Raw genomic sequence first — 27,949 nt, 5'->3', positions numbered from 1 at the left:
AGTGCCATCTTGTCCATCCATCTCTGTGTCCGTTTCTGCCTATCTCCCTTCCTTTTTCGTTCAGGGCGTATGTGGACCTTGCACCCCATGCAAGGTCAAGTCACCTAGGTGCACAAGTGGCAATAGGTGACACTCCGGGCTCTGATGACGTTCCCTGGAGCCCAAAGATTGCTTCCGTAGAGACGTTGGGGCGCATCAGTCTGCCTCCAGGAAGAACCATACTCATCACCTCTCCTTCCGCCTAGGTGTTCATGTCCAGGTGCTGGAGTTTTCCAGGACCGTGGTTCATTGTGGCCTGAAGGTGAGAGTGTGCGGGGGCAGGTAAGTGTTCTGCATGGCAGCAGGCACCACATTGCACCGCCATAACAACCCTCTCACACCATTACGGAACTAACTGCATAATTTTCCATTTTTGATGGAGCCCAAATCATATTTTTGCTCTAGCTCTCGCTTGTCCTGTCACTGCACAGTTAATTGCATAGTAATGAGGTTAGGTGTGTCCTCAGCACTACCTAGTTATATACATAGTGAGTGCGCAAGTGCCCGTTATATGTTGTCCATATACAGCAAGCAGAGGTGAGGCTGGTGATGTGCAACCAGAGGAGGACGCAGCGGCCATCATCACCATCTGTATCGTGACATCACACAGACTGAAGAAGCAGCAGCAGCAGCAGCAGCAGGAGGGCGTGCCAGCGGGCGGCTGTCTTCCGGCGGACTGACGCGCCGGGCTCCGCCCTCAGCTACCCACACACGACAGGCGGCTCTCGCGAGACTGAGTGGCTGCTTGCTGCGGGAGGAGACCGAGGGGTAGCGGCGGATACCGGAATCCAGGCCCGAGAGATTGGACACCGAGCCCGCTGGCTGTGTCTCCCCTCTCAGTGCGCACATGGACCGCTGCGACCTCCGCCCCCTGCCTGCAGCCCTCCTCCTAGGGCTGATGCTAGTCTCCTGCGGCCTTCTCCCGGGACCGGCCACCGGCGCCCAGAACGGTAAGCAAGGGGGTGTGCACGGTGCGTGGGGCTGCGGGCGGGGCAGCGGAAGGTGAGACTGGGGCTGCGAGGGGCTGGTGCAGGCAGTCGTTTTGTCGCAGCGCAGAGCGTTTCCATAGGAGCTCTAAAGCAGCTTCTATATATGTCCATGTAGGATGAGCAGGTGTAGTGATGGAGGAAGGGTGCGCGCAGTGGGCTGTATGCACAGATGTGTGTGCTTGCTCTGGGCGATGGTGGGGCAGAATATCCTGGTTTCCCTTTTTAGCTTGGGATGTGATACTATGGCAAGAGCATATTTTATCACATTTTCACTAAGTCAGGTTACTGCCATGCACCCCATATGCTGCTGGTATCTAGCCTATAGTATGTATATGCACATTGGTGTATGTACTCTGAGAGTAGTAGGTTTGGTTTTGTAGTATGTGTTACGTGCAGAGCATTCGTCAATGTCTAGCAGCCTCTGCAGTCAGCTGTCATGTGTATTGTTGGGACCCTTATTTTCTATAAGTGTGACCACAGCGATCCGTGCTGTGCTTGTACCGTATTATTTGCAGCTTGTGTAGTATAGCCAATTGTGACTGCAAATTCCAGCACAGTCAGTCACAAGTGGCGATGTTGTGTTTAGTATGCATGTATGACAACTGTTTTGTTGCCTTTTTTTGGTCCTGTTTCTTGACAACCAATTTGAAGCTGTCTTTGTGTACCTGTGCAAAGTAGCTAATCTGTATTCTGTTGCCATTGCAATCTGTTAAGTGTGCTTATTCGAAATATGCCAAATCCTACCAAACATTGGGATATTTTCTTATATGAAATAATTGACAAGGCTTCCATTATAAAGGAGGGGTGTGTATCTGCAGAACACTCATGGTTTTTTTTTTCCATTTCATGGTATCTGCCAAGGATTCAATTACCAAGGGTGTGCACAGTATATTGATTAATATATATGCACCAGCGAATGACAGACTAGGAGTATGAGGGTTAACTCATGTGTAGTCTCCATATGTTAGCATGGCATGTAATTTGGTCAAGATTGAAGGAACTGCCTTATGTGGAGATCTGCATATATACATCTTTTTTCCCCTTTATTTTCAGACTTGATTTATAGGGTACATTCATTCTTTTCTGACAAAGTAGGGTTTATCTGAGATGTATTTCATTTTAGCATGGTAATATGTAGTTTCAGCAATGTATCCTCATGTATCTTGAAGATGAGAGGCAGTCAGAATAAAATATTAATGTGTTTACAAACCTGATGCGAGACAGGAATTATTTATTAAGCATCTGTCAACTGATAGGTAAATAGGACACCTTTTTTTTCCATTTAGAACTCTGTTTTGAGGCAAATGGGTATTGTTTACTAAAGATCACTTTTTTTTCCAAGCACCTCCCTTTGGAGGACTGCATTTAAATTGGCAATGGTTAATATATGTAAATCAGGGGTGCTCAAACTTATTTGCTCTGGGACCTCGCCAGACAATACAAATTATTACAGGACCCCAGCAAGTTACTACTAAATCGCCGCCACATGTGTGGTCAGTGAAGTGACCACTATTGTGACAGGGGGGAATGGAAAAGGGAAACGGGGGGATGGAAGAGGGAAGCAGTGGGTGTTTACTTAATGAGTTATACCTTGTCCCCCTTCCAGACACATTTGCATGATGGTCAGCAACATGGAGTGACCCCATGCTGAGGTGGTTGGGACCCACTTTCGGGTCAGGACCCACAGTTTGAGAACCACTGATGTAAAATCATTGTGTTATTACATCCATCTTTCAATCACTAAGAATCAATGGCTTTGAAAAAACAATCTTCATTAAATATATCCGCAAGACTGGTTCTAGAAGAAGTGGTCCTTATTACCCACAGAGGGCAATTCAATAGTTTTTTGCGTGTTTAATCTTTCAATTAAAGTGACACCTCAGCGAGCAATTAATTTATTTTGTTTTCCCACACACATTCAGACCAGGTTTAGCGACCCACAACAGTTAAGTGTCGTCCGAAGTGGGGGGCTGCAAGAAGAAATTATAGCACCAGCCGATATTCGAGATGGAACAATTCAATTGTTGCTCCATTCTATCAGCTGCACAAAAAACTTTATGTAATTCCCCCTCATAAAGTTCAGGGTCACAGATATCTGCAGTTGAGTTATACATTTTAATCCTAGGTACATCGGATAACTGGGTAGGTTTATTGCCCCCCCTACAAAAAGTGACCTTGGTTTTTAGGTGTGTGTACATAATCCAGAGCTACAGATTTTGATTATTCATGGGTGCACCTACCCCATAGATAGATAGATTCTCTCTCTCTCTCTCTCTCTCTCTCTCTCTCTCTCTCTCTCTCTCTCTCTCTCTCTCTCTCTCTCTCTCTCTCTCTCTCTCTCTCTCTCTCTCTCTCTCTCTCTCATATATATATGTAATTGGAATACTCTCTGGATGGGAATGGATTGTTTCTAGAAGTTATTGATCTAGTTCTGTGCGGACGTATACTCATAAATTGTGCCAAGTGATTCTTATTTGTCTTCATATTCTATCTTTCTATGACAGCGATTGAATTTTTGCTCCGATTTGGGGTAAATGCATCGGCAAGCAGAGATGTGATTTGGGCATCTGGATCTTGGTTGTGGTAAACTGCATCTCCTAAATTAAGTGGGTTTGCACAGTGTGATAAATTTAATTATTATCCTTTTTATATAGTGCCACAAGGGATACAAAGCACCCAATTAGAGTACATAAACAAATAAGCAAAACTAGTAGTAGTACGTTTATTTATAAGGCGCCACAAAGTGTCCGCAGCGCCGTACATAGCAAACAAAAAAAAACAAATTACAAGGTAACGTACAGGGTGTGTAGAAAGATACAGTATAAATAGGGGTAAAACAAGAAAATGGTCTTATGCTGAGTACATATGGTGCAAATTTGGGATATCGAATTTTGACAAATTCGATAGCAAGTGCAAATCACACCATGTTTGCTAGCACCTGTTCCCGATGCGTGGCCCTGCGGAATCGAAAGTAGAAATAGACCGTGCAGTACGATCTATTTTTCTATCTCAGAAGGAGGGCCATGCTGCTCAATGCAGCATGGCCCCCCGCAACTCCCCCTCCATTCCATCAGAAGCCAGCACCCCATTGGTTCCTGGATATTGGAGCTGCCACATTGGAATGTTTGTACACAATATTACAGTTTAAAGGTGCTCATACACCAAGCATGTTCAAATGGTGGTCCTCCAGATGTTGTGAAACTACGAGTCCCATCATGCCTTGTAACAGTTTTGCTATTAGGAAATGCTAAAACTATAGCAAGGCATGCTGGGATGTGTAGTTTCACAACAGCTGGAGGGCCACAGTTTGGACATGCCGGCCATACATGGTGCGATGAACTCTGTGCTTTTAGTACTAGATTGCATTGTATCTAGTACAAAAAGCATACAATGTGCTACAGCGCCGTGCTTTTTGTAGTAGATACGATGCAATCTAGTACTTAAAAGCACAGACTTTCTGTGCGATGTTATGTGCATGGGAGCAAGCATAGCACCTGAAAAACGCACCATGTATGGGCACCTTAAGACAATCTAGGATAGGCATGGGAGTGGTAAGGCAAATTAGATGAAGAGATGTAAATGGATGAGGAGTGAGAGCTTTAAAAGTGATACGTTTGAAGATGAGCTGGGCATCAGTATTCAGGATAGATTGGAGAGTAGGGATGTCATTCGGCTCTCTATGATTAATAATCAATGGTTTATGGTTGATGTAAAATAATTAAACCAGATGGTTTCCCTACATTAATGGCACAGCATAACAGAGTAGGTTCTCGTCCCAGCCCCCCCCCCCCCCCCCTCCAGGTGCCGGGACACAAAGCATAGCTCTGACACACACCCGCAAACCCTTACCCCCAGGTTCTGATTGTCCCTTGCACCAGCTGGAAAGAAAAGGGATGAGCATCGATTTTAAAATAATAAAAAAAAACAATTAATGGTCATCCATTACAAAGTATGCTGTAATCAATGGTCACTAGCACTATCGCCATTGATGGTAACCATACTGTTGTCCATCCCTGTTGGAGAGAGGCATTTGCCAAGGATGTAGACTAGTCCAGTCTGAAAATGACCAGCGAGTGTGGATAAGAATAGCTCCGGGTATTCCTCACAGGAACTTAACAAACTCGCACTTAAATTAATATCGGTACTTATGTAGTATCTGGGCTGCCGATTTTTTGATTGTATGCCTTAAGTTAAGGCATACAATCAGATGCGATGCGATATCGCATCGCATCGCATCGCATGCGACCATCGGATGCGATGACCCGATTTTTCCATAGGAATCAATGTTAAAATGGACTGAGTCCATTTTAACATGGAATTCAATGGGAAAAAGGGGTCCTTTTCATACCCCTACTATCCAAGTGGGCATGGAGTTGGATATAAACCTGTGGCGAGCGCAGCGAGCCACCGAGCCCGAAGCGTGGCGAGCGAAGCGAGCCCCGCGAGGGGACGGTATTCTGTGTCCCCTCGCGGGGCTCGCTACGCTCGCCACGCTTCGGGCTCGGTGGCTCGCTACGCTCGCCACAGGTTTATATCCAACTCCATGCCCACTTGGATAGTAGGGGTATGAAAAGGACCCCTTTTTCCCATTGAATTCCATGTTAAAATGGACTCAGTCCATTTTAACATTGATTCCTATGGAAAAATCGGGTCATCGCATCGCATCGCATCCGATGGTCGCATGCGATGCGATGCGATGCACCCGATTTAGAAATCGGCAGCCCAGATACTACATAAGTACCTTAATATCCATATTGCAGAGGTTCCTAAATGTGGTCCTCAACGCACTCCAATGATCCAGGTTTTTAGCATATCCATGGCTCAGCACAGATTGTTAATTGAGGTACTAAGGAGTACCTGTTGAGAAGCATTCAATGCTTAAAACCTGGACTGTTGGGATGCCTTGAGGACAGTTTTTGGGAACCTCTGCCCTATTGTATTTCTGTATCAAATGAACATGTCATACAGAAATTGCAGAGGCACTATCTATTTTGAATAGAAATATATTGGGGCCCATTTCTCAGTGATCACTTATGGAATGTGAATCACATTGCATTATGCTGTCGTATCACCTGAATGTATTAATAAACACCTGCAGGGACAAGGGCTCCAAAGAAAAGTCCTTTACTGCATTGTGGTCAGTGAAATGCCAGGGTGTAGGCACGTGCGCTGTCAGGCAAACCACATTGCACAGTCGATGCTTCCAGGGGAACCCTCCGCCCTGATGTGTAGCCCATATGCTACACTGGGCTACTGTTATTTTCATATGTTGGTAGTTGAAGGGACCGTTCTCGAGAATGCTTTGTGGTCTGGATATTATAGTAAATTGGGTAGCATATTCCCCAAAGAAATCTCCGGGGGTGGCAGCTGCTGGCGGGAATGGAGGGAATGCAGCAGTATCCCTGAAATGCACGGTGACCCAGATTTGTTCAATCTGGGTCACAGTGTGAATGAAGACAGTTTGTGCCTAAAATATTGCATTTACAGATATGAATATATGGGACTGTTTTCAACCCTTTGAGTGCCAACATCTCTGTGAGAGATCTGCTAAATATGTCAGCAGCTCTCACATTTGTTATACAAATTCAAATAAAAAATTGTGTAAATGATGAATAAAAATGTTTGCTTGGCTAATTGCGTATCCATTTTGACAAATTCCTTTGGCACTCAAAGGGTTAAATTGTAATGACTGAGCTAAATTTGTTGCAGTTAGCAATCCTACTAAAATTGCACTCCTCTCCTTGGAGACATTAGTGAATTGAAGAGAGCTTGCAGAAGGCATCTTGTCCATTTTATAATTCTTCTCATCTGTGACTTCACAATCAAGCTCAATATCTGTTATATGGATTGCACTCACTGCCATTTGTACTTTCAAGCTAGCATAGAGGTCTGGATAAGAATTACATGCTGCAACTCATCTCTTACATTATTTAAGAAAGTCAGGCTTGTAACATTATGACCTTGCCGCACCCATTTGTCTTCACTCCCTCTTATCTGTAATGGATGCATTTACCGAGTGTCTTAATGGAATACAATCTGTATTTGACCTATGGAGTACACATTTCAAGACACACACAGCCTTTCCATTTCAAGCAGTTTTCAAATATGATCTGTCTCTCCATTTGTTAATGGAGGGTGATTGCAGCCTTTCAATGAAAGAGTTATCAATTTGCATATTAAGCACAAGGTTGCTTTCACAGTGTCTATGCTTTTTTAACATTTTCTAATGAATAATTTCAGATGGCAGAGTGGTTTATAGTTCCTCCTCTTGGGAGCATCGCTGCTGCTCCTGCTCCAAGGTCTTTCCTGCCAAGGTCACAGTGATTGCTGTGATTTAAGATCCAAGGGATCCCTGGGAGGGAAGTTCCTGATTGTAGCTCAAGGCAGCATTGAAATGTCTTAATAGGGAAAGTGCCAGAGGCTTTCCATATTAGTCAACAAATTTAGATTTATTAATCAGTCACAAAAACAGCAAGGATAATTTACACTGTTTAGGTGAAACATATGCCGTAAATCACACAGCAATGGCCATTTAGCTTTTACATTTCCTACTCCTGCTATACAATGGAATCATTTGTCCAGTTGCTGCAGGTTTTGCACCACATGCTATATTGGTATAGAAGATTGTGTGTGTGTGTGTGTGTGTGTGTGTGTGTGTGGGGGGGGGGGATCTGTGTGTGTGTGAAATAAAGCTAGGTACACACTAGGTGCTATGTTGTCCAGTCCGGTGGATCCTAATGACCTATTTCTCACATCGCCCAGTATGTACTTACTATTTTACACTCCCACGTTGTTCATTACATTTTCAGATTTAAAGACAGGAACACTATGAACTTTAATGCGGCCACTGAACAATATATTGTGCCATTGCGCAGTTTATCATTTAGTGTGTACAGCTGCCTTGCCTATCATTCCGGCAGCTGAGCCAGCATCTAGTGTGTACTAAGCTTAGGAGACCATTGTACACCTAAGCATTCAAAAGGGTCGTTTCTACTCAAAACAATCAGCGTGATGCTGTGTTGGAGAATGACGGTACTCGCGGATGTTTAGTTGCATTTTCTGACATAAGTGCCCCGCAGCAATGCTGTTTGCGCCGCACTAAGACTCAAATCAACATTGCCGCCCCTAGTTTTGTTGGATTTCTGCTCGCAACCTAGGATGGGTGTGAGCAGATTCAACTAGTCGGCGGTACCAGCATTCTGATTAGAATAGCAGCAGGAGCTCACTGTCGGCGCTAATCACATAATTTTGAATATAATCGACCCCAAAAAGAACAAAGGCCCGACAGATGGTGCAAAAAGTAGCATGCATGTTCAGTGTTCTGTCCTTCTTTCTCTGGTAATCTACAAGTCATGATTACATTGGCCTTTTCTCCAAAGGTCAATTATTTGCATGGTGTGTAAGTATAGGCTGCAGCAAAAATATCAGGGAAAACCCATAACCTTTCTGACAATTGTCTCATGGCACAAGGTTTGACCTTCCATATTCATGGTATTTCTTTGTACTTTATACCAATTATACTCAATATATAATCTCTAATTTTGTTCGCTTTTTGCGAAGATAGCACTTAAATTGTGAATCTCCAAATAGACTACATGGCCAATAGCATAGGAACATTCCTTCTAATTGGAGTGTTTTGCCATTTAAGCCACACTCATTGCTATTGGATACATAAAATCAAACGTACAGCAATCTTCAAACATTAGCAGTAGAATACCACCTATCCAGCGAGTCGATTTTATCAAATATCTAAGCTACTACTGCTGCCATCCGTCTAAGTGGAAATATCCAACAGCAAGGAAGGATTTGGTCTTAACAGGTCACTCGTCTTCACCAAGGACACCTGCTCTGCTACAGTACACTTCAGGATGCGGACTTCTGGGTTAACTTTAGTTGAGTCCAATTGAGAGTAGATGTTGGATGACAGGAACAGATTGATTGAGGTAGAAATGAAAATTCGAACAGAACTGAAACTACAAGGGACTTACAATGTAGAGGAATCTCCAAGGGAATAAGTCAGAAGGGGTGAGGAGATGCAGGAAGCTGGGCCCTGCTGATTGGAAGACTTCAACAAGAGTATAAGTTGGGAGTTCCTTAGCAAAGAATTTTACTTGAAGGAGCACAACAGGGCAGGAAAAGTTTAGCGAGGATCAGGGAGTCTGGAAATCCACTTTCAAAAGGAATAAACAAATTTGTCACTGAACATCTCGGCAGTGATGTAGTGTGCCAAGTATAGCAGTGGTTCTCAAGGAGCACTAATGAAATGGGGTTATTCACATCTGATTGCACAGCTGCAAATTTGCATGCCAGGCAATAATTGGGGTTCCTATACTCAACTGGACATTTGATATGAAAAAGTATAGATCACAAAGCACTAGGAGGTTGTGTAGACTCCCATTGACTCCCCATTAGAAATAATACACCACGTGTAGTGGCCCCCTGGATTACCTGTAGTTGAGACCTATAGGTCTCAGATAATGTATGTTGATTACAGTCTGATATGTAGAATAAACAAGTTAGACTGAACGGAAACCACAAAGAGTAATACTAAATACAGCCTAAACCAGGCTTGTCCAAACTCTGGCCCTCCAGTCCCATCATGCTTTGTCATGCTATTAGGGAATGGCAAGGCATGCTGGGATGTGTAGTTTCACAACAGCTGGAAGGCCAGAGTTTGGACATGCCTGCCCTAAACCAATATATCACCCATTAACCCCTTGAGTGGTGGGTTTTGCTGGGGCAGGACAAACCTACCAGAAACCTGCCCCAGCAAAACCCACCACAGATCGTAGGAAGCAGCCACCCCCCTCAACTCCGCTCCAGCGTTAGTACGCCGGAGCTCCCCTGCCGGGCGGGGGGTGTGACAGGATGGCACCCCTAAAGGTAGTGCACCAGTGGTGCTCAGCTGGAGGCACCACTGGCGTGCACCTAATGCAAAGTGGTATGCCTGGAAATTTTCCGGGACAGCCCGCTGCAGCAACGCAGCTGAGCCCAGAAAATTTCTGGGCATACCACCCAAGGGGTTAAGCCAGTGAATATGTCGTCCCAACAGTCTGAAAGTGTGTACACCCATTATGTCATTGAAAAGTCTTTCACCAATATATCACACCACTTGTGCTTTGCAGCAGATTCAGTAATTCATGCAGATATGTTGACCACAAATTGTTAAACAAAGTATACTAATCAGATGCTCTTAGGTGTATATAGTCTATTTTATCCCAAAAAGTTTTAACGTTAAGCTGCAGAAACAAGTGTGCCATGTTTTTATTTGTGCATGTTGCGCTCATTATGATCGGGTTAAGCTGTGAATAGTGGCTAAAACCCGACCAAAGTATGGGCGTGGCGTAAAAAGTCCTGTTTGATTTTTCAAGGGGGTTATGCTGTGTACACACGGTGCAATATGATTGCTAGCGATATATTGCTAGCAATATATTGGCAGCAATCATATTGCTCAGTTTCTCCTTTTCATCAGCGATGAAAAGGAGACACTGCTACTGTCAGGGGGCGGGGGGAGCAGCAGCGTCTGCTTGCTGCTATCACACGGTGGGGGGGGGGGGGGAGAGACCCGAACGGAGGAGGGAGGGAGCATCAGCGGAGAAGGGGGGTGGGACGCGAAGGGAGGAGGGAGCAGCAGCAGCAGAAGGGAATCTTTCTGCCGCTGCTCTCCGCTGACCACCTGCTCAGCACCGGGGGAAACAGCTGGTCGCTGGACCATTAGGGAGTGCACACGGGAGCGCGCAGCTGGCGATTTATCGCCAGCAGCACTCCAAATCACTGGCAATATGGTCGCTCAGCGACCATATTCCCAGCGATTTCAGCCAATATTGTCCCCGTGTGTACCCACCTTTACTCTTCACGCATTTCAGCTTGTCACTCTGGGGGTAGCAAGCTTCAATTGTTAGCTCACCTGCCTGAAGAAACAATTGAGTACTGCTGGTGGGTACTGCAGGAAAGACTTGACTGTCCTAAGTATTCAATGGAAATGTGAGTTATGCTGGCCATGTTTTCATTGTGTTTGTCCTTTGCTTAAACCAGGCATGTCCAACGTTGGCCCTCCAGATGTTGTGAAACTACACATCCCAGCATGCTTTGCCACAGTTTTGCTATTAGAGAATGCTAAAACTATTGCAAAGCATGCTGGGATGTGTAGTTTCAAAACATCTGGAGGGCCAACGTTGGACATGCCTGGCTTTAACTGTTCAATACAGTAGACTGTTGGCTTCCCAGCCTCTAGTTTCTGTAGTAATAATATGTATGTTGCCTTTCTTTCCTTCAAGGAATGTATCAAATACATTCGCATATTAATACAAAGGAGTCGGGGTCGAAACATTTATCTACCAACTCCACAGCCCTGGAAAACCCCATCAACAAAAATGGCACTAGGCAGCCACCTCCTGGGTCCTGTTGGAAAATCTGTCAAGCTTAAAACAGAGAAGGATGAAATTTTAAGTAATGCTAATTGCACAACCAAACCAGAGCAATGCCAGGTACCTCAGCTAGTTCAAAATAAAATTCTATTAACCCTAGAAATTCTTAAAGTTTATAAATCTTTCTTAACAAGTAAACTTAATTTTTAAGGTTAAAATTGACAGTTACTAATTGTCACCTATAGCCAAGCTTGATTATACTTAAAACCTGGAACGTTAGGGTGCCTTGAGGACTGCCTTTGGGAACCTCTGGCTTAGTGTGAGATATCCATGAATGGCATAACAGCTGTGTTTGCTCAGAAAGCTATATGGCAGTCATCGGCCATTTCTGTGTTTCCTAAATAACAAATTCCATTTGCCAGGTTTATTTATAGTTAGATCTTTTGTTTTCTTATAAACATTGAAGCCAATCCACATCCATTCCATCCCACATATACACTTAACTGTGTTGTCAAATGTCCTTATTTTATTTATTTCTCTAACGTCCTATGGGATACTGGGGTTCAATACTATGGGGGATAGAGATCCTCCGCAGGAGAGACAGGCACAGATCACAGAGACAGCCGCAGGAGAGACAGATCTTTCAGTGTGGGTTTACTGGCTCCTCCCTTTATCTCCCCTCCACTAGTCAGTTCAGCACTTCATGAAGCTCCAGAGGATTTTTCAACAGTTTTATTTTAGTTTATTATTTTGGGGCGCTGCTTTTAGACCAAAGCAGCAGTCCTGCTTCGAGGGTGCCAGGGGAAGGGTAAAGTCACCGGCCTCTTCAGGCGCAGAGCTGCTCTGCTGCAGGACTTTGTCCTGAGTGGGGTTTTCTGTCACCGCACAGCATTGCGCTGGGGCGAGCAGACCCCCCCCCAGCTGCCGCACACCCCTGGCAAGGTCTGAAGTCGTCGAGTGGTGAGTACCAATCGGGGTTCCCCACAGGGGGTACCCTGGCTTCATGTGCGGCAAGATGGCGGCAGCAGTAGAGGCGAAACCCCCCCCCATCTTTAATCTGACATATAAGATAGCCGCTGGACCACCAGGTTTATTCCTATATCTTGTTGTTTATACAGATAAGGGGAAAAAATGTCAGTTTCATTTACTAATGGCGCCAGCTCCGTGCAAGGGGCGGGGCTTAGCTCAGAGCGGGACCAGGCTCTGCTGGGCACGCTTTTAACATTACTTCCTGCTGCTTCAGCATCTGAGGTCGCCATTACGCAGATCCTCATCAGTGGGGTGGATCCTGGATCCTTTTGCCAGCAGAGACAGCAAATTACAGTGCTATTTAACGCTTGCATTGCGTTGCCTAGCACATATACATATACTGTGTAGCACTGTTTATATGTTATATGAATCACTGTGTTTTACTGTGCAAACCAGCTCTCAAATCAGTGAGCTAAGGTTACAGGGTGGTGCACTGGTTCCCAAGTAGCTCTGATCTCTTCCACACTGTCTAGTTAAGTTTGTTTACAATACTGTATACCCTTAACACATTGCCTCTGTTACACGCTGTGTGTGTGTGTGGTGTGGCAGTACACAGGTTGCAATATGGTAAAGAAATTGACCTCTATGGTGTGCAGCACCAAGTTTATGCCGGCGTCAGTCGCAGGTTACCTGTGAACCGTGTATGTCTCCACAGCCCAGCCCAGTGGTTTGCCCCCACAACTTAGCGATGCGTCACAAGGTGACCAGGAGCCCGCATGGGCCAGCAGCATTAAAACACTGCTAGATTCTGTCTCCTCTCAGCTGGCTGCTAATTCACAGCAGACTATGAGGGTACAGCGAGAGTTGTCCATCTTAACTGCTAGGATGGATATCATCACCCCTTTTCCCAGCCAGTCCAGCCATCCTCAGAAAAGGCCTTTAACGGCAGTTGCCCCTGATACAGATGAGGATGATATCCTTGATGAGGGGGAGGAGGAGCAGGATCAGTAGCCTGTCCAGGAACAGGCACCAGCCCATGGCCCGGAGCCTTTAATTAGAGCCATTAGGGAAGTTTTGGACCTCCCTCTGGAGAAAACCCCTTCTTTATGACGCAGAAAAAACAATCTGTGTATTTTCCAGAACAAGCGGAATTAGAAGGTGTTTTTAAAGCCACTTCGAAAAACCCTGAAAAGAGGTTCCAGTTAACTAAGCGGTTTTCAAACGCATATCCTTTTGAGCCTGCCGGTAGAAAATTGTGGGAGGAACCTCCTGTTGTAGACTCCTCTGTTTCTCGCCTTTCTAAGAAGGTATTTATCCCAGTCCCGGGTGTCTCCACTCTTAAGGCCGGAGCTGATAGGAGACTTGAAACCACACTCAAGTCCATGTATACGGCAAGTGGGGCTTCAAAACGCCCTGTACTGGCCAGTTGTTGGATGGCTAAGGCTATTCACACTTGGTCTGCTCAAATCCAGGACGGTTTGCTGGGGGACATGTCTGTGGCGCAGTTGGGTGAGAAGCTGCGTCACATTCAAGACACAGCAAAGGTCCTATGCGAGGCCCAGAAGGAATTGGGGGCTATAAATGCCCGTAATTCGGCAATGGCGGTCTCGGGCCGTAGGGCCCTGTGGCAGTGGGTGGTGGACGTGGACTCAAAACGTAGTGTTGAAAGTATTCCCTTCTCAGTTGAAAGGCTTTTTGGGAGTGAGCTGGATGAGTGGATTTCCAAGGCCACAGCGGGAAAGTCCACGTTCCTTCCTACAGCACCGAAGCGTCCATTTATCACGCCTACCCAGCAGTCCTTTCGCGGGTCTCGTTTCCGCGCCAGGGGTATGTCCAATGCAAACAGAGGCAGGAGAGGTAAGTTTAGAAAGCCTAACCCCTCCGGTAATCATGACCGTGCTGCCACTTCAGCTGCCTCAAAGCCGTTAGCATGACGGGGTCTCCCCACCACGGAAGTTTTCGAGGTGGGGGTCGCCTATCACATTTCAGCCGTGTGTGGGATGCCTCGTGCCTAGATTCCTGGGCCAGGAGTCTTATTTCACACGGCTACAGGCTGGAGTTCGACAGACCCCCTCCCAGAACGTACGTCAAGTCGGCCTTCCCAGCCTCTTCAGAGGACCGGTTGCTACTGCAGGGGGCAATTCAGGGTCTGCTACAGTCCAAGGTAATTCTGCCGGTTCCACAAACGGAGCAGGGTCAGGGTTACTATTCGATCCTCTACTGGTGCCCAAGCAAGATGGGTCGGTGAGGCCTATTCTGAACTTGAAGACGTTGCACCCTTACCTGTGGGTGTTCAAGTTCAAAATTGAGTCGCTCTATTCAGTCATTGCCAGTTTGGAAGCAGGGGAGTTCCTGGCCTCCATAGACGTCTATCTACACATTCCCATTTGGCCCCCACACCAAATATTTCTGAGGTTTGCACTGGGGAGGGACCATTATCAGTTCCAGACATTGCGTTCGGTCTGTCCACGGCTCCACGCATCTTCACAAAGATTATGGCGGAGATGATGTCCCTTCTCAGGCTGCAAGGAGTGACTGTCATTCCATACCTCGACGACCCACTGATTAAGGCAGGGTCGGCGGAGGCCTTGAGAAGTGCAATCACACTAACCAGGAGGATTCTCTCGGACCATGGGTGGATTTTGAACCCGAAGAAATCATCCTTGGTCCCAAGTCAAAAAATGCTGTTCCTTCCCCTGTCGGCAGAGTGGGCAATCCTAGGCGTTTTCCCAATGGGAACACCAATCCTACAGGAGAGCAAAAAGATGATGCTCATTATATCTGCGGTAGCCCGCAAATGTATCCTACATCAATGGATACATAAGGACCCCCCTTCTATACCCCTGTTTCGAGCAAAGTTTTTCCATATGGAATGGGTGGAATCATCCCTCCAAAAAGAGGAACGTACGGAAACATTTTTCCAGATAAGGGAGGATTTTATCGATTCATTATCTAATGATCTGAAATCACAAATCCACACATGTTTCCGTTCCACCCAATGATACGAGACCCGTGTCCTCAACAGTCCCAACCAGATAGCCTTTGCAGTAAATACGATCACTTAGTGATGGTAAGGTTTAGGTCATGTCCGCCCTCAGATGACATTGTTTTGTTTCCTCACTGTAAAATGTGTTCCCATATGTATGCACAGAAGAAAGAATGTTACTCGGAAAAGTTGCACTATGATGTAAACATGCTCAATCCTTAAAAAAAAGTTTTTTTTTATAAAAAAAAAAAAAAAAAAAAAAAAAAAAAAAAAAGAATGCTGTTCTTCGGCATGATCTTGGACACAGCAGAGAAGAGTGTTCCTTCCAGTGGAAAAGGTGGCTGCACTTCAGCAGTTGACTCTAGAGGTACTGGCGAATCCTCAGGTGTCAGTCCATCTCTGCCTAAGACTGTTGGGCAAGATGGTGGCCTCGTTCGAGGCCATACAATACGCCAGGTTCCACACCAGGACGTTCCAATTGGATATCCTGGCAAAGTGGTCAGGATGTCCCCGCCAGATGCACAGGAGGTTTCACCTCTGCACAGACCAAACTGTCGCTCCAATGGTGGCTGGATTCACCGAATCTTCTAGCCGGTCGAGGTTTCCAGATCCAGGATTGGCTCCTGTTGACTACGGATGCCAGTCTGAGAGGATGGGGAGCGGTGGTACAGGGAGTCCGCGGAAGCAGTGGACGCCCTAACTTGGCCTTGGAAATACCGTCTGGTATACCTTTTTTCCTCCGCTCCCGCTATTGGCGAGAGCGTCAAAAAGGATCCGACATCAAAGGGCAGAGGCAATCCTGGTGGTGCCGGATTGGCCTTGGCGTGCCTGGTACGGGGATCTTCAGGACATGCTGGTGGAAGACCCTTGGCGTCTGCCTCTCAGGGAAGACCTCCTTCAGCAAGGGCCGTTCGTATACCAGGACTTACATTGTCTTTGTTTAACGGCCTGGAGGTTGAGAGGCAGATCTTAAGCCACAAGGGATTGCATCCTTCAGTCATTTCCAGCATGACCCAAGCCAGAAAACAAGTGACGGCATCCCACTATCATCTCATTTGGAGGAGATATGCGGCCTGGTGCGAAAAGAACAGCCTGCCTCCAGCTCTCTTTAAACTGGACAATTTTTTAAGGTTTCTTCAGGCAGGTCTGGACCTGGGACTTCGATTAGGCTCCCTGAAGGTCCAAATTTCGGCCCTGTCTTTTTTTAAAGAAAACTGGCATCTTTACCTGAGGTCCAAACTTTTCTTCATAAGATGTAGTTTTATCCTTTTTACAGTCTTCCTGGTTTGAACCATTGGATCAGGCTGATTTTAAGGTATCTTACGTGGAAGACTGTGGTCCTGCTGGCCTTGGCTTTGGCCAGAAGGGTGTCCGAACTTGGAGCCCTCTCTTGCAAGAGCCCTTGCCTGGTTTTTCACGGCAACAGGGCAGAATTGAGGACGAGGCCGCACTGCCTACCTAAGGTTGTGTCGGCATTTTACCTTAATCAGCCGATTGTGGTTCCTTCCAGTTTGGCCCATCCAGAGATTCCGGCTTCTCTAGATGTTGTTCATGCACTCAAGGTGTATGTTAAAAGAACCTGTAGATTCCGAAAGACGGATAGTCTGTTTGTGCTCTATGATGCGCAGAAGAAGGGTTCTCCAGCATCCAAACAGACTATTGCCCGTTGGATACGTTCTACTATCGAACATTCCTATGGAATGGCAGGTTTAACACTTCCATCGTCGTTGAAGGGTCATTCAACAAGATCGGTAGGGACTTCCTGGGCGGCTGCTCGAGGAGTCTCGGCCCTACAGCTTTGCAGAGCTGCAACTTGGTCAGGGCAACATACGTTTGTGAAGTTCTACAAATTTGACACCCTGGCCAGGGCGGATTGCCAGTTTGGGCAAGCGGTGTTACAGCAGTCTCCACACATACCTGCCCGTTCTGGTAGCTTTGAAACCTCCCCATAGTATTGAATCCCAGTATCCCATAGGACGTTAGAGAAAATAGGATTTTAGATACCTACCGGTAAATCCTTTTCTCGTAGTCCATATGGGATACTTAGTGCCCACCTCCAGTGCGTTTTTTTTTTTCTGCTGCAAGTGGTTATCAGTTAGATATCCTGTGTTTTGGCTTGTTGCCTGGTTAAACGTGACGTTTTCACCTATAGGTGTTATCAAAAATTAACTGTTCACCTAATTTGTTATTTTTGTTACGGTGTGCTGGTTTGAATCACACCACATTTACATGTTCACTTAACCTCCTCACATAGTTTGCTCTCCTTCGGCACAGTGGAGGTGGAGATAGAGGGAGGAGCCAGTACACCCACACTGAAAGATCTTATGTGCCTGTCTCCTGCAGAGGATCTCTATCCCCTATAGTATTGAACCCCAGTATCCCATATGGACTACGAGAAAAGGATTTACCGGTAGATATCCAAAATCCCCTTTTTTTTGCAAGGGGGTTGTCACTTTAATTTAAGCCATTCAATATTTGACTTGTACAGGTGTTGGGCTTACCCGTGGACAGGCAATATATTACAATAACATCATACCATAGCTTCTATATAAAGGGACTTGATTTCATCGAAGCATTGAGGAACCTATAACACAGGCAGTCTCTTTTGGATTCGATTAATGGCTTGTATACATGGATTCTATTTAATGTCTTATATACCAAGTGTACGTTTGGAACTAGTGCAACTACAGATATCTTTTTACCAGTGTATACTTTGGTGTTTACACTAGGCTAGTGGTTCCCAAATTGTAGAATGTGGCACCCTGGGCTGCCTTGGTGGACTTGCTGGGGTGCCCTGGATTGTGGTCCATGACCAATTCATATAATTAATGACCAATGTTATAGGCAAACTGTTGGCAAACAGCAGCGAATCCTGTCCATTACCACCTAACTGACCCTAACTAAAGGATAAAAGATAAACGCAATGTACTTATTTTTATTATATCAATGAGAAACATAGGGGGTGCCATGAAAAAATTCTGATACTCAGGGGCACCATAATTCAATAATGTTTGGGAACCATTGTGCTAGGCTGTTTTAGCAGAGGGCATGCTCTTCCAAAATATGCCATGCCCTTTTTGCGGTGCCCTGCTAGAAGAGCCTGCCCTCTACCTTGCCAGCATTGTGTAAGAAGATGACATGTGCACAGCATGTATTCACATTAAAGGGAGAGCTTGGGGGAAATCCAGGACCTCCGTAGATGCTGGGCACACCCCCATTAGTGATGCTGCCTCCTGGGGCATTACCCAGTAGTGACCTAGAACGCAAGTTTACAATCTATAGAGAAAGTTGATACTCAAGGATAGGTGGTATTTATTACATAATGGTCCTCAGACTGCAAAGGTTCTTGAGCTTTATGATCTTGTCACCCAGCAATGTTGGCCTGGGGTCAGGAAAAGTGAGAGAATATAAGTGAAGATATGTTTGTACTGTACAGTGGCAATGTAATTAGGTAGGAAAGGTTTATGAAGGTTATATGGGTGGTTCTGGAGTTTGGTATGTTTGTCTGAAGCAGTGAGTTTTCAAGGAAGGTTTGGAGATTAGAGGAGACTTATTGTACATTGGAGAGCATTCCACAGAGTGGCTGCAGCCTGAAGAAAGTCCTGTAATCGTTATTTGCATGTTATTTGAGTGTATAATGTGTGTGGATGAGATGTAGATCTTGTGAAGTGTTCGGATTGTTAGATACTTTAAGTTTAGCGAATATGATGCAAGTAAATATTGGGGGTGATCAAGTTAGGTGTAAATTGGGTCCTGTTAGCCATTCTCATGTCACTTGCACTGAGAATAACAAACTCGCATTGATTTTCTAGATTCAATTTGTGTATATTTGTGCTCACCCCCTGAGTATTGACAAACTGTATATAAATCCTAAGCAATTACTATACAGACTGGTTTTCCGTACACCAAACTTCTGAAAAACACTTATTTCCCATGAGCTATAATTTTTCTACCATTAGTAAAAAGTTAAAAATCATCTGTTTACCACCTTTTAAAAACCTCCAACACTTTCCTTTCAACAGCAGTCTTCCATATGGTTCTACTATCTTACTTGTTACTATTTTAGGGTGTCAAGGGTGGTTTCTCCACATTTCTCTGGCAGTGTTTTGTAGTAAAGTCATGCAGCCTTGCTGTGTGTACTGCGAATTGGATACAAAATTGTGATATATGCAAGTGTTTTTAAATAAACAGTTTTGAAAAAGTTTTTCAATCCAAACTTAAATTACATTTTAATTAGGGGAGTATTCAACTGTTTCTGGCATGTTGCTAAGTAATGTGTGCCTGATTTAAGCTATTTAATTGTTGCCCCGATCAAACGTGAGTGCTGTTGTTACTGCCGGCACTCTCCTGAGGTGGCTAGCAAAAATGTGTAAAAAAGTTAACAACCACTAGGGTGTGCACAACAAAGCAATTTAATTTTTGCTTTCTTTAGATGCGGTGGAGACATTTTAATCTCTCAGCTCCCTGAGGTTTGATAAAAAGATGTGCAACGTACGCTGTTTGGGTAACTTATTTAGAGAGGTTTAGTTGCTTTGTGCAGCTAATCCTGTTGCTTTAGGCACTTCAGTACTGATGGGTGCGCCAATGGAGAAACAACTGAATTTTTTTGGGTGCCTATTAGTATAGACACCAGGCAGGGGTTGCGCAAAAGAACTTTGTCATATACAGACTTTATGTCCTCCACAGCATATCTGCAGTGAAAAAAAGTCTATGGGTGTACTGAAGAGTTTTTTATAAGATAGTCCGTATCTAAAATAAGCTCCTGATACCAGTAGAAAGACTAAATTGCACAGACTGCTTGGTTCAACCTTGCATTGCCCCCCATTATTGGTAAAAATTAAAGCACTTTGCATTTTAGATTAATGGTGGTTACAAAGTCACTTGGGCATTGATTTGTCTGAAGCAAAAGTGTTTTTTATGGAGCCATTTGGTTGTCTCTGGTTGCGACTGCTGTATTATGGTGTCATAATGCACAGGATTAGCCATTAAGCAGCTTTTCCCAAGCCATGTGCGGGGCATGCCTGGAACATGGGACCAGCCACAAATCCCTAGGTTACTTTGAACTCAGGAGGTTGCAAGGAGATATCCATGATAAGTACAGTCTCTGGGCTGGTCGCCCAAAACAATTGAATTGGCTCCTGCCCACTATAGATGTGAGCTAAGCCATGCTCACACATTGAAGTGAATGGCAAAAGTCACACTGTATTCACGTGTCTTATATCAAATGAATAGTCTCCTCCTAGACGCATTGTGTTCTGACCAAGGTACATTTTCAGAAAAAAAAAGACCCCTTACATTAGCAGAAAATGGGATATTGAGGATAGGTATATGACGGAAGATTATTCTAAGCCTTTTTTATTATGTTTGCCCTAGATGGTTACATTAGGGTAGTGTTCATTCTAGCACCCGCCATCTTTCAAACGCATGCATTTGTTCTTCCCTGCCTGGGGTGTCGCTGTCTCCTTTAGTGCTTCTAGCATAGTGTGGTCTGTATATCAGCACTGCTATGAAAACGACCTGTGCTAGAAACACCACAGCAGACTGCAACACCCCAGGCAGGAAAGTGGAACTGCATGGGTTTTCAAAGATGGCGGGTGCTAGAATGAACACTATATTAGGGTGAACACATTTAACGGATTAAGATTTCTAGATGCATGTTCGAGATATTGGAATCTGTATGTGTCCTAGAAAATCCATCCCTTTATAGAATTCTAGCCATATTACCGTAGCAATTACATCTAGGCCTCTGCCCAGGAGGCCTGATGAGCTTACGTTCTGCTACATCATGGTGCTGCTTCACTCTCTCACTGAAAATTAGATTTGAAAAGCCCAAAGTGGTTTGTATTGGCACTGGGACTTTTAAATCTAATTATATTAGTGGAGTGAAGCAGGCACACCATTCTCTGTGGAAGCTACACTTTTTGAATGATTTGCTTGATGCAGAAGACGGGGGGAAAGTGAAGCTGAGCTGATGGTGTCCTTTACAGTATTTTCCCAATGTCCTATATATGTAACATGACTGCCAAAATAGGCTAGATTTAAAAAAAAAAAATGTGTGTGTTCTGATGATGCCAGTTAGAAAGCAGAGATTTTCACCTTAGCTATGTTTTTCAACTGTGCCGAGACTGAATAGATTAGCAGTTTTAACCCCATGGCCATATGGAGAAAAAAAATGGCTTGCATAAAGCTGTGGGAGCATAACTAGAGCGGTGGTGCGGTTTTAAGCCCTAGCGCGGTGCAAACAGCATTGTCGTGGGGCACTTAAGTCAGAAAATGCAGTTACTTTCGTTTTAACACCTGCGAGTACCGCCATTCTCCAGCTTAGCAGTACACTGCTTAGGATAACTCGCGGAGCTCCCTCTCTGCGCTGCACACTGTATTAAATCGATCCTTTTGTCTGTGACCTTGTACTAGTTTACATTTGTACATGGCTTCCTCTTGGGGGTAAATCCGTTAAACTCAGTATGTCAGATCTGAATGTGTAGCTGCACAAAATGGAGCAATTGAATTGTTGCTCCGTTTAGAAGCCTTCTAGCTGCGGCATTGACATTTTTTTTCTTGCAGTCTTCTGAGGTGCAAGAAGAAATTTACACTACGTTAGCAGGTTGCCTATTGGAAACACAAATAAGCTCTTTAAATGGGTTAAGCAGTATTACATGGCTAAACTCTGGGAATATGCAACTGAATTGTGACAATTGTTTGGGCATCTAAACCTGGGGTAGCCAACCCTAGTCCTCGAGAGCTACCAGAGTGCATGTTTTGCAGGTCTCCTCACAGAATCACAAGTGAGCTAATTAGCTCCATCTGTGTATCTTTTAAAATGTGTATGTGATTAATGAGTGCAGCTGTGCAGCAGCTAGGTTGTCTGGAAAATGTGAACTGTTGGTAGCTCTCAAGGGCTATGGTTGGCTACCACTGATCTAAAAGGTCCCATTTAGATGAAAATAAGAGACCCCTCAAAACAATTGAATTGGCTCCAATGGGCGCAGTGTGCCTGGGATGCCTAATTTCCATTTATATTGCAAGTTTTGCTTGCAATACATGGAGGCACTTTAGAACTTGCAATGGTGACTGACTGCACATCCAGATATCCAACACAAATCATCCATTGAAAGCTTGGTGCACATTTTACATAGAGCATGTGAAAATCAACAAATGTGTCGGATTTTCAGATTAATCTTCATGAGAACGATTTTACAATCACCGCTAGATAACCCCCTTCTCTTATCTCAAGGGCAAGCCAAGGTGCTGGCTACACTATATAGTTGGCCTGGATTCAAAGGTTGGAAAGTGAAGCACAGGGTATTATCCATGGTCCAGCTGGCTGCCAGAAATCCACAATCTTTTATTAACTTTTTGCATGCATAGAGCTTGGCTTTGACTCTGAGCCTCCATAAGAGAATCAAGTCCCTTAAGCCATCTGACCTGGACGTATATTTAACTCTCCGGCTGTGAGGCCAAAAACCTCAAGGTTTTTAAATCTGGGTTTGATTGATCAGGGCTTGTCATGTAAGCTTAGTATTCATTCTGCTTTATAACTTAATTAGAGAAGACAGGTGGGGCATTTGTGGCTTATTAAGGTGTGCCTAATGTAAATAAGTAATGGCTACTACAGTATATATGTAAAAGAAATCAAACCATGCTTCATTGTGAAATTAATATTTGTAGTTTTTCTATCTGAGCTTTAGCTGCCTTTTTTGGGGGTGGGTGGGTGGGGTTGATTATAGAAGTCTCAGTTGATACCTTTTTTGTTTTGCCTTCTGAAGCTGGCTAAAGAAGATGCCACCGTACCCCGAAGTGGCTGCAAGGCTTCATGTACCACCATTCAGCTTGAACACATTGTGGTTGTTACCATTTGGGTAATCTGGTTTTAGTTCTTATTTTCTGCTTTTGAGACATAACATGAGCTAAATGCCATTACAATGGACACCTTGCACTGTATGCATACAAATTTTTACGTATATACTCGAGTATAAGTCGACCCGAATATAAGCCGAGGGACCTAATTTTACAACAAAAAACTGGGAAAACGTATTGACTCAAGTGGGACCCTCACTCGAGTATAAGCCGAGGGGGGCTTTTTCAGCATAAAAAATGGTCTGAAAAAGTAGGCTTATACTCGAGTATATATGGTACTTTTTTTTACCTACTATTCCCCCATATCAATTATTGTCGATCTAGATCTTGAAAGTGGTCATGCAAAAATGAAATGGGCACAGATCTGCAGAATGGGTTTGTACTTGTTTTCTTCTGACACAATGAGAAGTGTCACAATGTGGCAAAACCCATTATTTGTGTTGGGCTTTTTCTTTTATTTAAAAAAAAAACAAACTAAATAAAAACACATTTGCCTGGTCTATTAGTGGGTACACACGGTGCAATTTTGCTTGCGATTCGGATTGAATGGTACGCAAAATGCATATGATTTGACTATAGTACAGATCTGTACTATATAGTCTTGCCTGACAAGACTATTTTTCTATTCGATTTACACTACACGGGAGCACGCATTGGGATCAAATCTGCATCGAATGTAGAAAAACCATTCGATGCCCATTTTTATTTTGCATCTATAAGCAAAATTGAATAGAAAAATAGTGCATATCTCAGAGTGTGTACCCTCTACATGTTTATTCAATATTTGTAGTATGGGAGAATATAAACAGTACATTGCTTCCTACCCCACATTCTATTTGGTGCAGAGTAGTATGCAGATGTGTGTACAAACAGCCTAGGAGCACCATAGTACACCACGCAAGTGTAAACATTACCAAATTTGTATATCTATCTATATTTTTACTTTGATGTGATAAATTAACAACTATAAAAACTGGGCCACCTTGAGCAGTAGTCAGGATGGTTGCTATGGCAACCTGGGGTTTTGACAAGTTAATCATCTCTATAGCAGCCCACAGCAATGCTCTAAAAATATATTTGCAATCTGAAGTAAACAGGTAGTCTGTGCTGGTGGATAGATAATTAATATGCAGGTTTGTCTTTTTTTCTTACATGCCTCAGCCTGCTACTGGGTTAAAAGGTGATGACCTTTTTTTTCTGCCAGAAGAGCTTAACTGGCATTTCAATAGTTACAGATTTGGGTTGTATTGGCAGTGTAGGAGGTAGCACACCCACTTTTTAATTGACATCTTTCATAATTGCACTTGGCACATTAATCTCTGTGAAATGTTCGCTTGTGTCTGTGTTGTGCAGTGTTAATATAATTGTTGTTTTTATGTGTGTCGGGGGCCGTTCTCTGCTAAATAAGTGTCGTGCCTGATCACTCTCTCTTGTGCCAGCCCTTCATTAGCAGATTACAGCTCAGCAATCAAGGCATCAGTAAGGTTGTGCGTGTATGCGCAGCTAATGTAGGGAAGGTGGTAGGCAGCTGCAGAGAATGCTGCAATGCAGGGTGGAGGATCAGGAATGGGAGGTCTTATGGTGGGAAGACAGTGTTAGATAATGGAGGAGGCTGCTGTACATTAGCTACTATCAAGCATCTCTTTAGCTTGCTGGAATAATACAAAAGCAGCACAAGGCGACTGATGGTTTAAACGTGGCAGAGAACATAATTACTTGCCTCGCGTACCTTTTTGAATTTTTTTTAATCAAACCTTTATATTAAAGGATACTTTTTGTTATCTGCACTGTAGGCATAAATGTGTGGTAAATAAGTACAGTGCTTTTTCCGCAACTACATTTATTGTAGAGTTAATTTGTTTTAATTCAAACATTCTTTATAGGGGCATGTAATCTTTATGCAGTGTTTGCCTTTGTCTCACTTTTAAGATGCTCAGTGAGATATCACTTTAGATTTACCATGTATATTGGTCAATGCAGATAAGCAAAGAACCTTCATTCGGGAATTGGCAAAAAATTTTTTCGTCCTAACTACATTTGCTTAAACAATCATAATTTGGCAGAAGCTAATGATGTACTGTTCACCTTAACCTCAAGGTCATCCAAACCTTGTTTAAAGGTCATTTAGGACATGAAGCATCCTTTTAAATAGATTGTTTTGAAATGTAGCTATGCATTGTCTTGATTTAAAAGCCTGGACATTTTAATGCAGTATGGAGTAAATATATACTTTTATAATTTATTTTAAAAAAGGAATCTGAAACCTTGTACACACGGGGCCATATTAGCCTGAATTGCTGGCTAAACGGTTGCTAAGCAACCATATCCCCATGTTTTCAGGGCGATTAGAGTAGAAGGTTGCTGGGGGAAAAAAAACGGTGCAATATGGCCGCTGAGCAAAAATAAGCCAAAACTGCTCAGCGACCATATTGCACTGCGTGTACACACCTTTAGACTGTGATTTGTGTAGCTGAAGACAATAGCTGCACTGAGATTGTTTATATGCCTGGTATAGAATTTTGGCCTTTTGTTTTTATTATTTTGGTATTTATTTTTTTAGTTTTGTTTTTATTTCTTAATTGCCAATCATGCTAAAAAGCAATCTAGCATAGGCAAAATTGTCTTTTCTTCTATTTTATCTTTTCTGTTATCTGCATTCTTATTTGCTTTTCTTTTTCTTTCTACACCTTGTCCTTTTTCTTCCCACTGGCCTATCACTGCCTCTCCGCTAACCCCTCTAACCATAGCTGGGTTTGTCAAGTCGCCTATGTCAGAAACTAAACTAACAGGGGATGCCTTTGAACTATACTGTGATGTGGCTGGGATCCCCACACCGGAGATCCAATGGTGGTATGCTGAAGTCAACCGGGTTGAGTCTTTCAAACAGCTTTGGGACAGTGCGAGGAAGCACCGGGTCACCATTAACACAGCCTGTGGCACAAATTGTGTGAGTGTGCTGAGAATAACTAGTCTGACCCTGGAGGATTCTGGCACATATGAGTGCCGGGCAAGCAACGACCCCCGACGGAATGAACTGCGACAAAACCCAGCCATAACGTGGATCCGAGCCCAGGCCACCGTAAGCGTCCTGCAGAGTGAGTCCACCCTCCTCCCGTATCGTAGTGGATTTGTAGTAGCTAGATGAGCTCTAGTGAAACTGTGTGTGCCCCACTTCCCTCACCAACCCACCATCTGAGATCCTTGGTAAACCATCTTGTTGTCTCGTCTTTTTGATCCTTCGGTTCTTCCACCATGCGTAGTCTTTTAGAAGCTTCCTTCAATTGCTGCTTTTTTTTTCTTATCCTAGGAATTGCAGAAGTGGGGAATCTTAGTACTGAGGCACACAAATGCCATATTTGTGTGTATATTATGTGTCTTTTTGCAGGTTCCATTTTAACTTTTGTTTTGTGTGTGCATTGTCTTTTTTTATTTTATATGTTGACTGACTCACCTTTGGTCTTAACTAATTTTATTTTATCCTACGATACAGCTCTTTTCCTTTCCAGTAACCGGACATCTGTTCCCCGTGTCTCATCTTTATCCGTGAAAAGAGTCTTAATTATAGTTTTTTATTTTTTATTTATTTTTTTATCTGTAATCTTGTAACATTCCTGCACAATTAGTAGATAATTTCTCTGACCGTACTTCAGGCTTATTTTATTTTCACATTCTTAATGTTTTAAAATGTTAGACTGGGAAAATGTACATGTAATGCTGTTTTGGCACCTCGCAGAAAGATTTAAGCCATTTGGAACAGATCGTTTTTATTATAATTTCTTTAAAGCTTTTACATTGTTGGGTGATTTGTGCTGAAAGATGGTATTGAAGCAGACTAATTTGATATATTTTCTTTTGGGATTTTTTTTTTATATTGCTATTGCAATAGTTTTAACGGTTTGCTAATAAAAGTGAAGACTATTTTTTTTTTTTTTGCTTCTTATTACAGCACAAACGTTTCTGTCTGTAAACGGACTAAAGGCACTGCTAACCTTCCCCTCTTCCCACCCCTCATTGTAATGCGACAGACTGTATTCCCTCATCTCATGCCTTGCAGAAAGGTGAACGCTACCTCTGAATGGAGTACGCTGCAGGAGCGTTGTGGCTAGAATATTAAGCAGCTTGTTTTGTATTTTGGTGGCTCCTTCTACATTTACATCCTGCACCAAACCAGCACTCCTCATGTTCTGGGAATAAAGGCTCAGGCTGGTGCTTAAATTTGTTCAACGAAATGCAGCTTCTCCATGAAATGCTTTGTGTACACACCTAGAGCACTTTCACAATTCCCTTTTTAAAGGCAGATTTCCCGGTTTAGTAATGTCTTATTTTGGAGGACTACTTAGTTACATATATACATACACCCAGTCGTCATTTCTGATATCACTTTCCTTGGCTGGTGTTCTTATTGTTTGCTGAGGTGTATAATGGCGTGGGCAATATGAGCGAATGTTTGCCCATAGATTCAAAGCAAACCTTTTTCGGTTTCATTCTTTGCATCCTGATGAATAAGGTTAGTGGGTACTTAATTCACAATGGCTTAGTATGCAAAGTATCAAAACCCTTAGATTAAATTAGAACTTTACTTTTTTTATACATGATCACATAAAGCCTCTTAGCTCTACATCCACATATTATATTTGGAGAAGTCTGTATTTTTTTTTTTTTTTTTTTACAAATTTGCATTGAACATATAGGTAACAACTTTAGGATGACGCTGTCATTTGCTTGGCAAAACGTTGCTTTTG

The 27,949-nt window shown here is 43.7% G+C and overlaps 1 protein-coding gene across 1 annotated transcript in view; it reads left to right on the top strand.

Annotated features, from left to right (window-relative positions):
* Positions 1 to 642: 642 nt before the first annotated feature.
* NPTN (neuroplastin) overlaps positions 643 to 27,949 on the top strand; it is a 65,711-nt gene continuing 38,404 nt past the window's right edge. Inside the window, exons 1-2 of the mRNA XM_083183568.1 lie at positions 643 to 989; positions 25,955 to 26,302. Of these exons, the coding sequence (XP_083039694.1) occupies positions 887 to 989; positions 25,955 to 26,302 (451 nt within the window). The 5' untranslated portion in view covers positions 643 to 886. The remainder of the gene's footprint in view (positions 990 to 25,954; positions 26,303 to 27,949) is intronic.

Source organism: Crinia signifera, chromosome 4, assembly GCF_055691185.1.
Source record: "Crinia signifera chromosome 4, ASM5569118v1, whole genome shotgun sequence".
Taxonomy (NCBI): Eukaryota; Metazoa; Chordata; class Amphibia; order Anura; family Myobatrachidae; genus Crinia; species Crinia signifera.
This window is presented reverse-complemented; position numbering and strand designations above follow the sequence as displayed.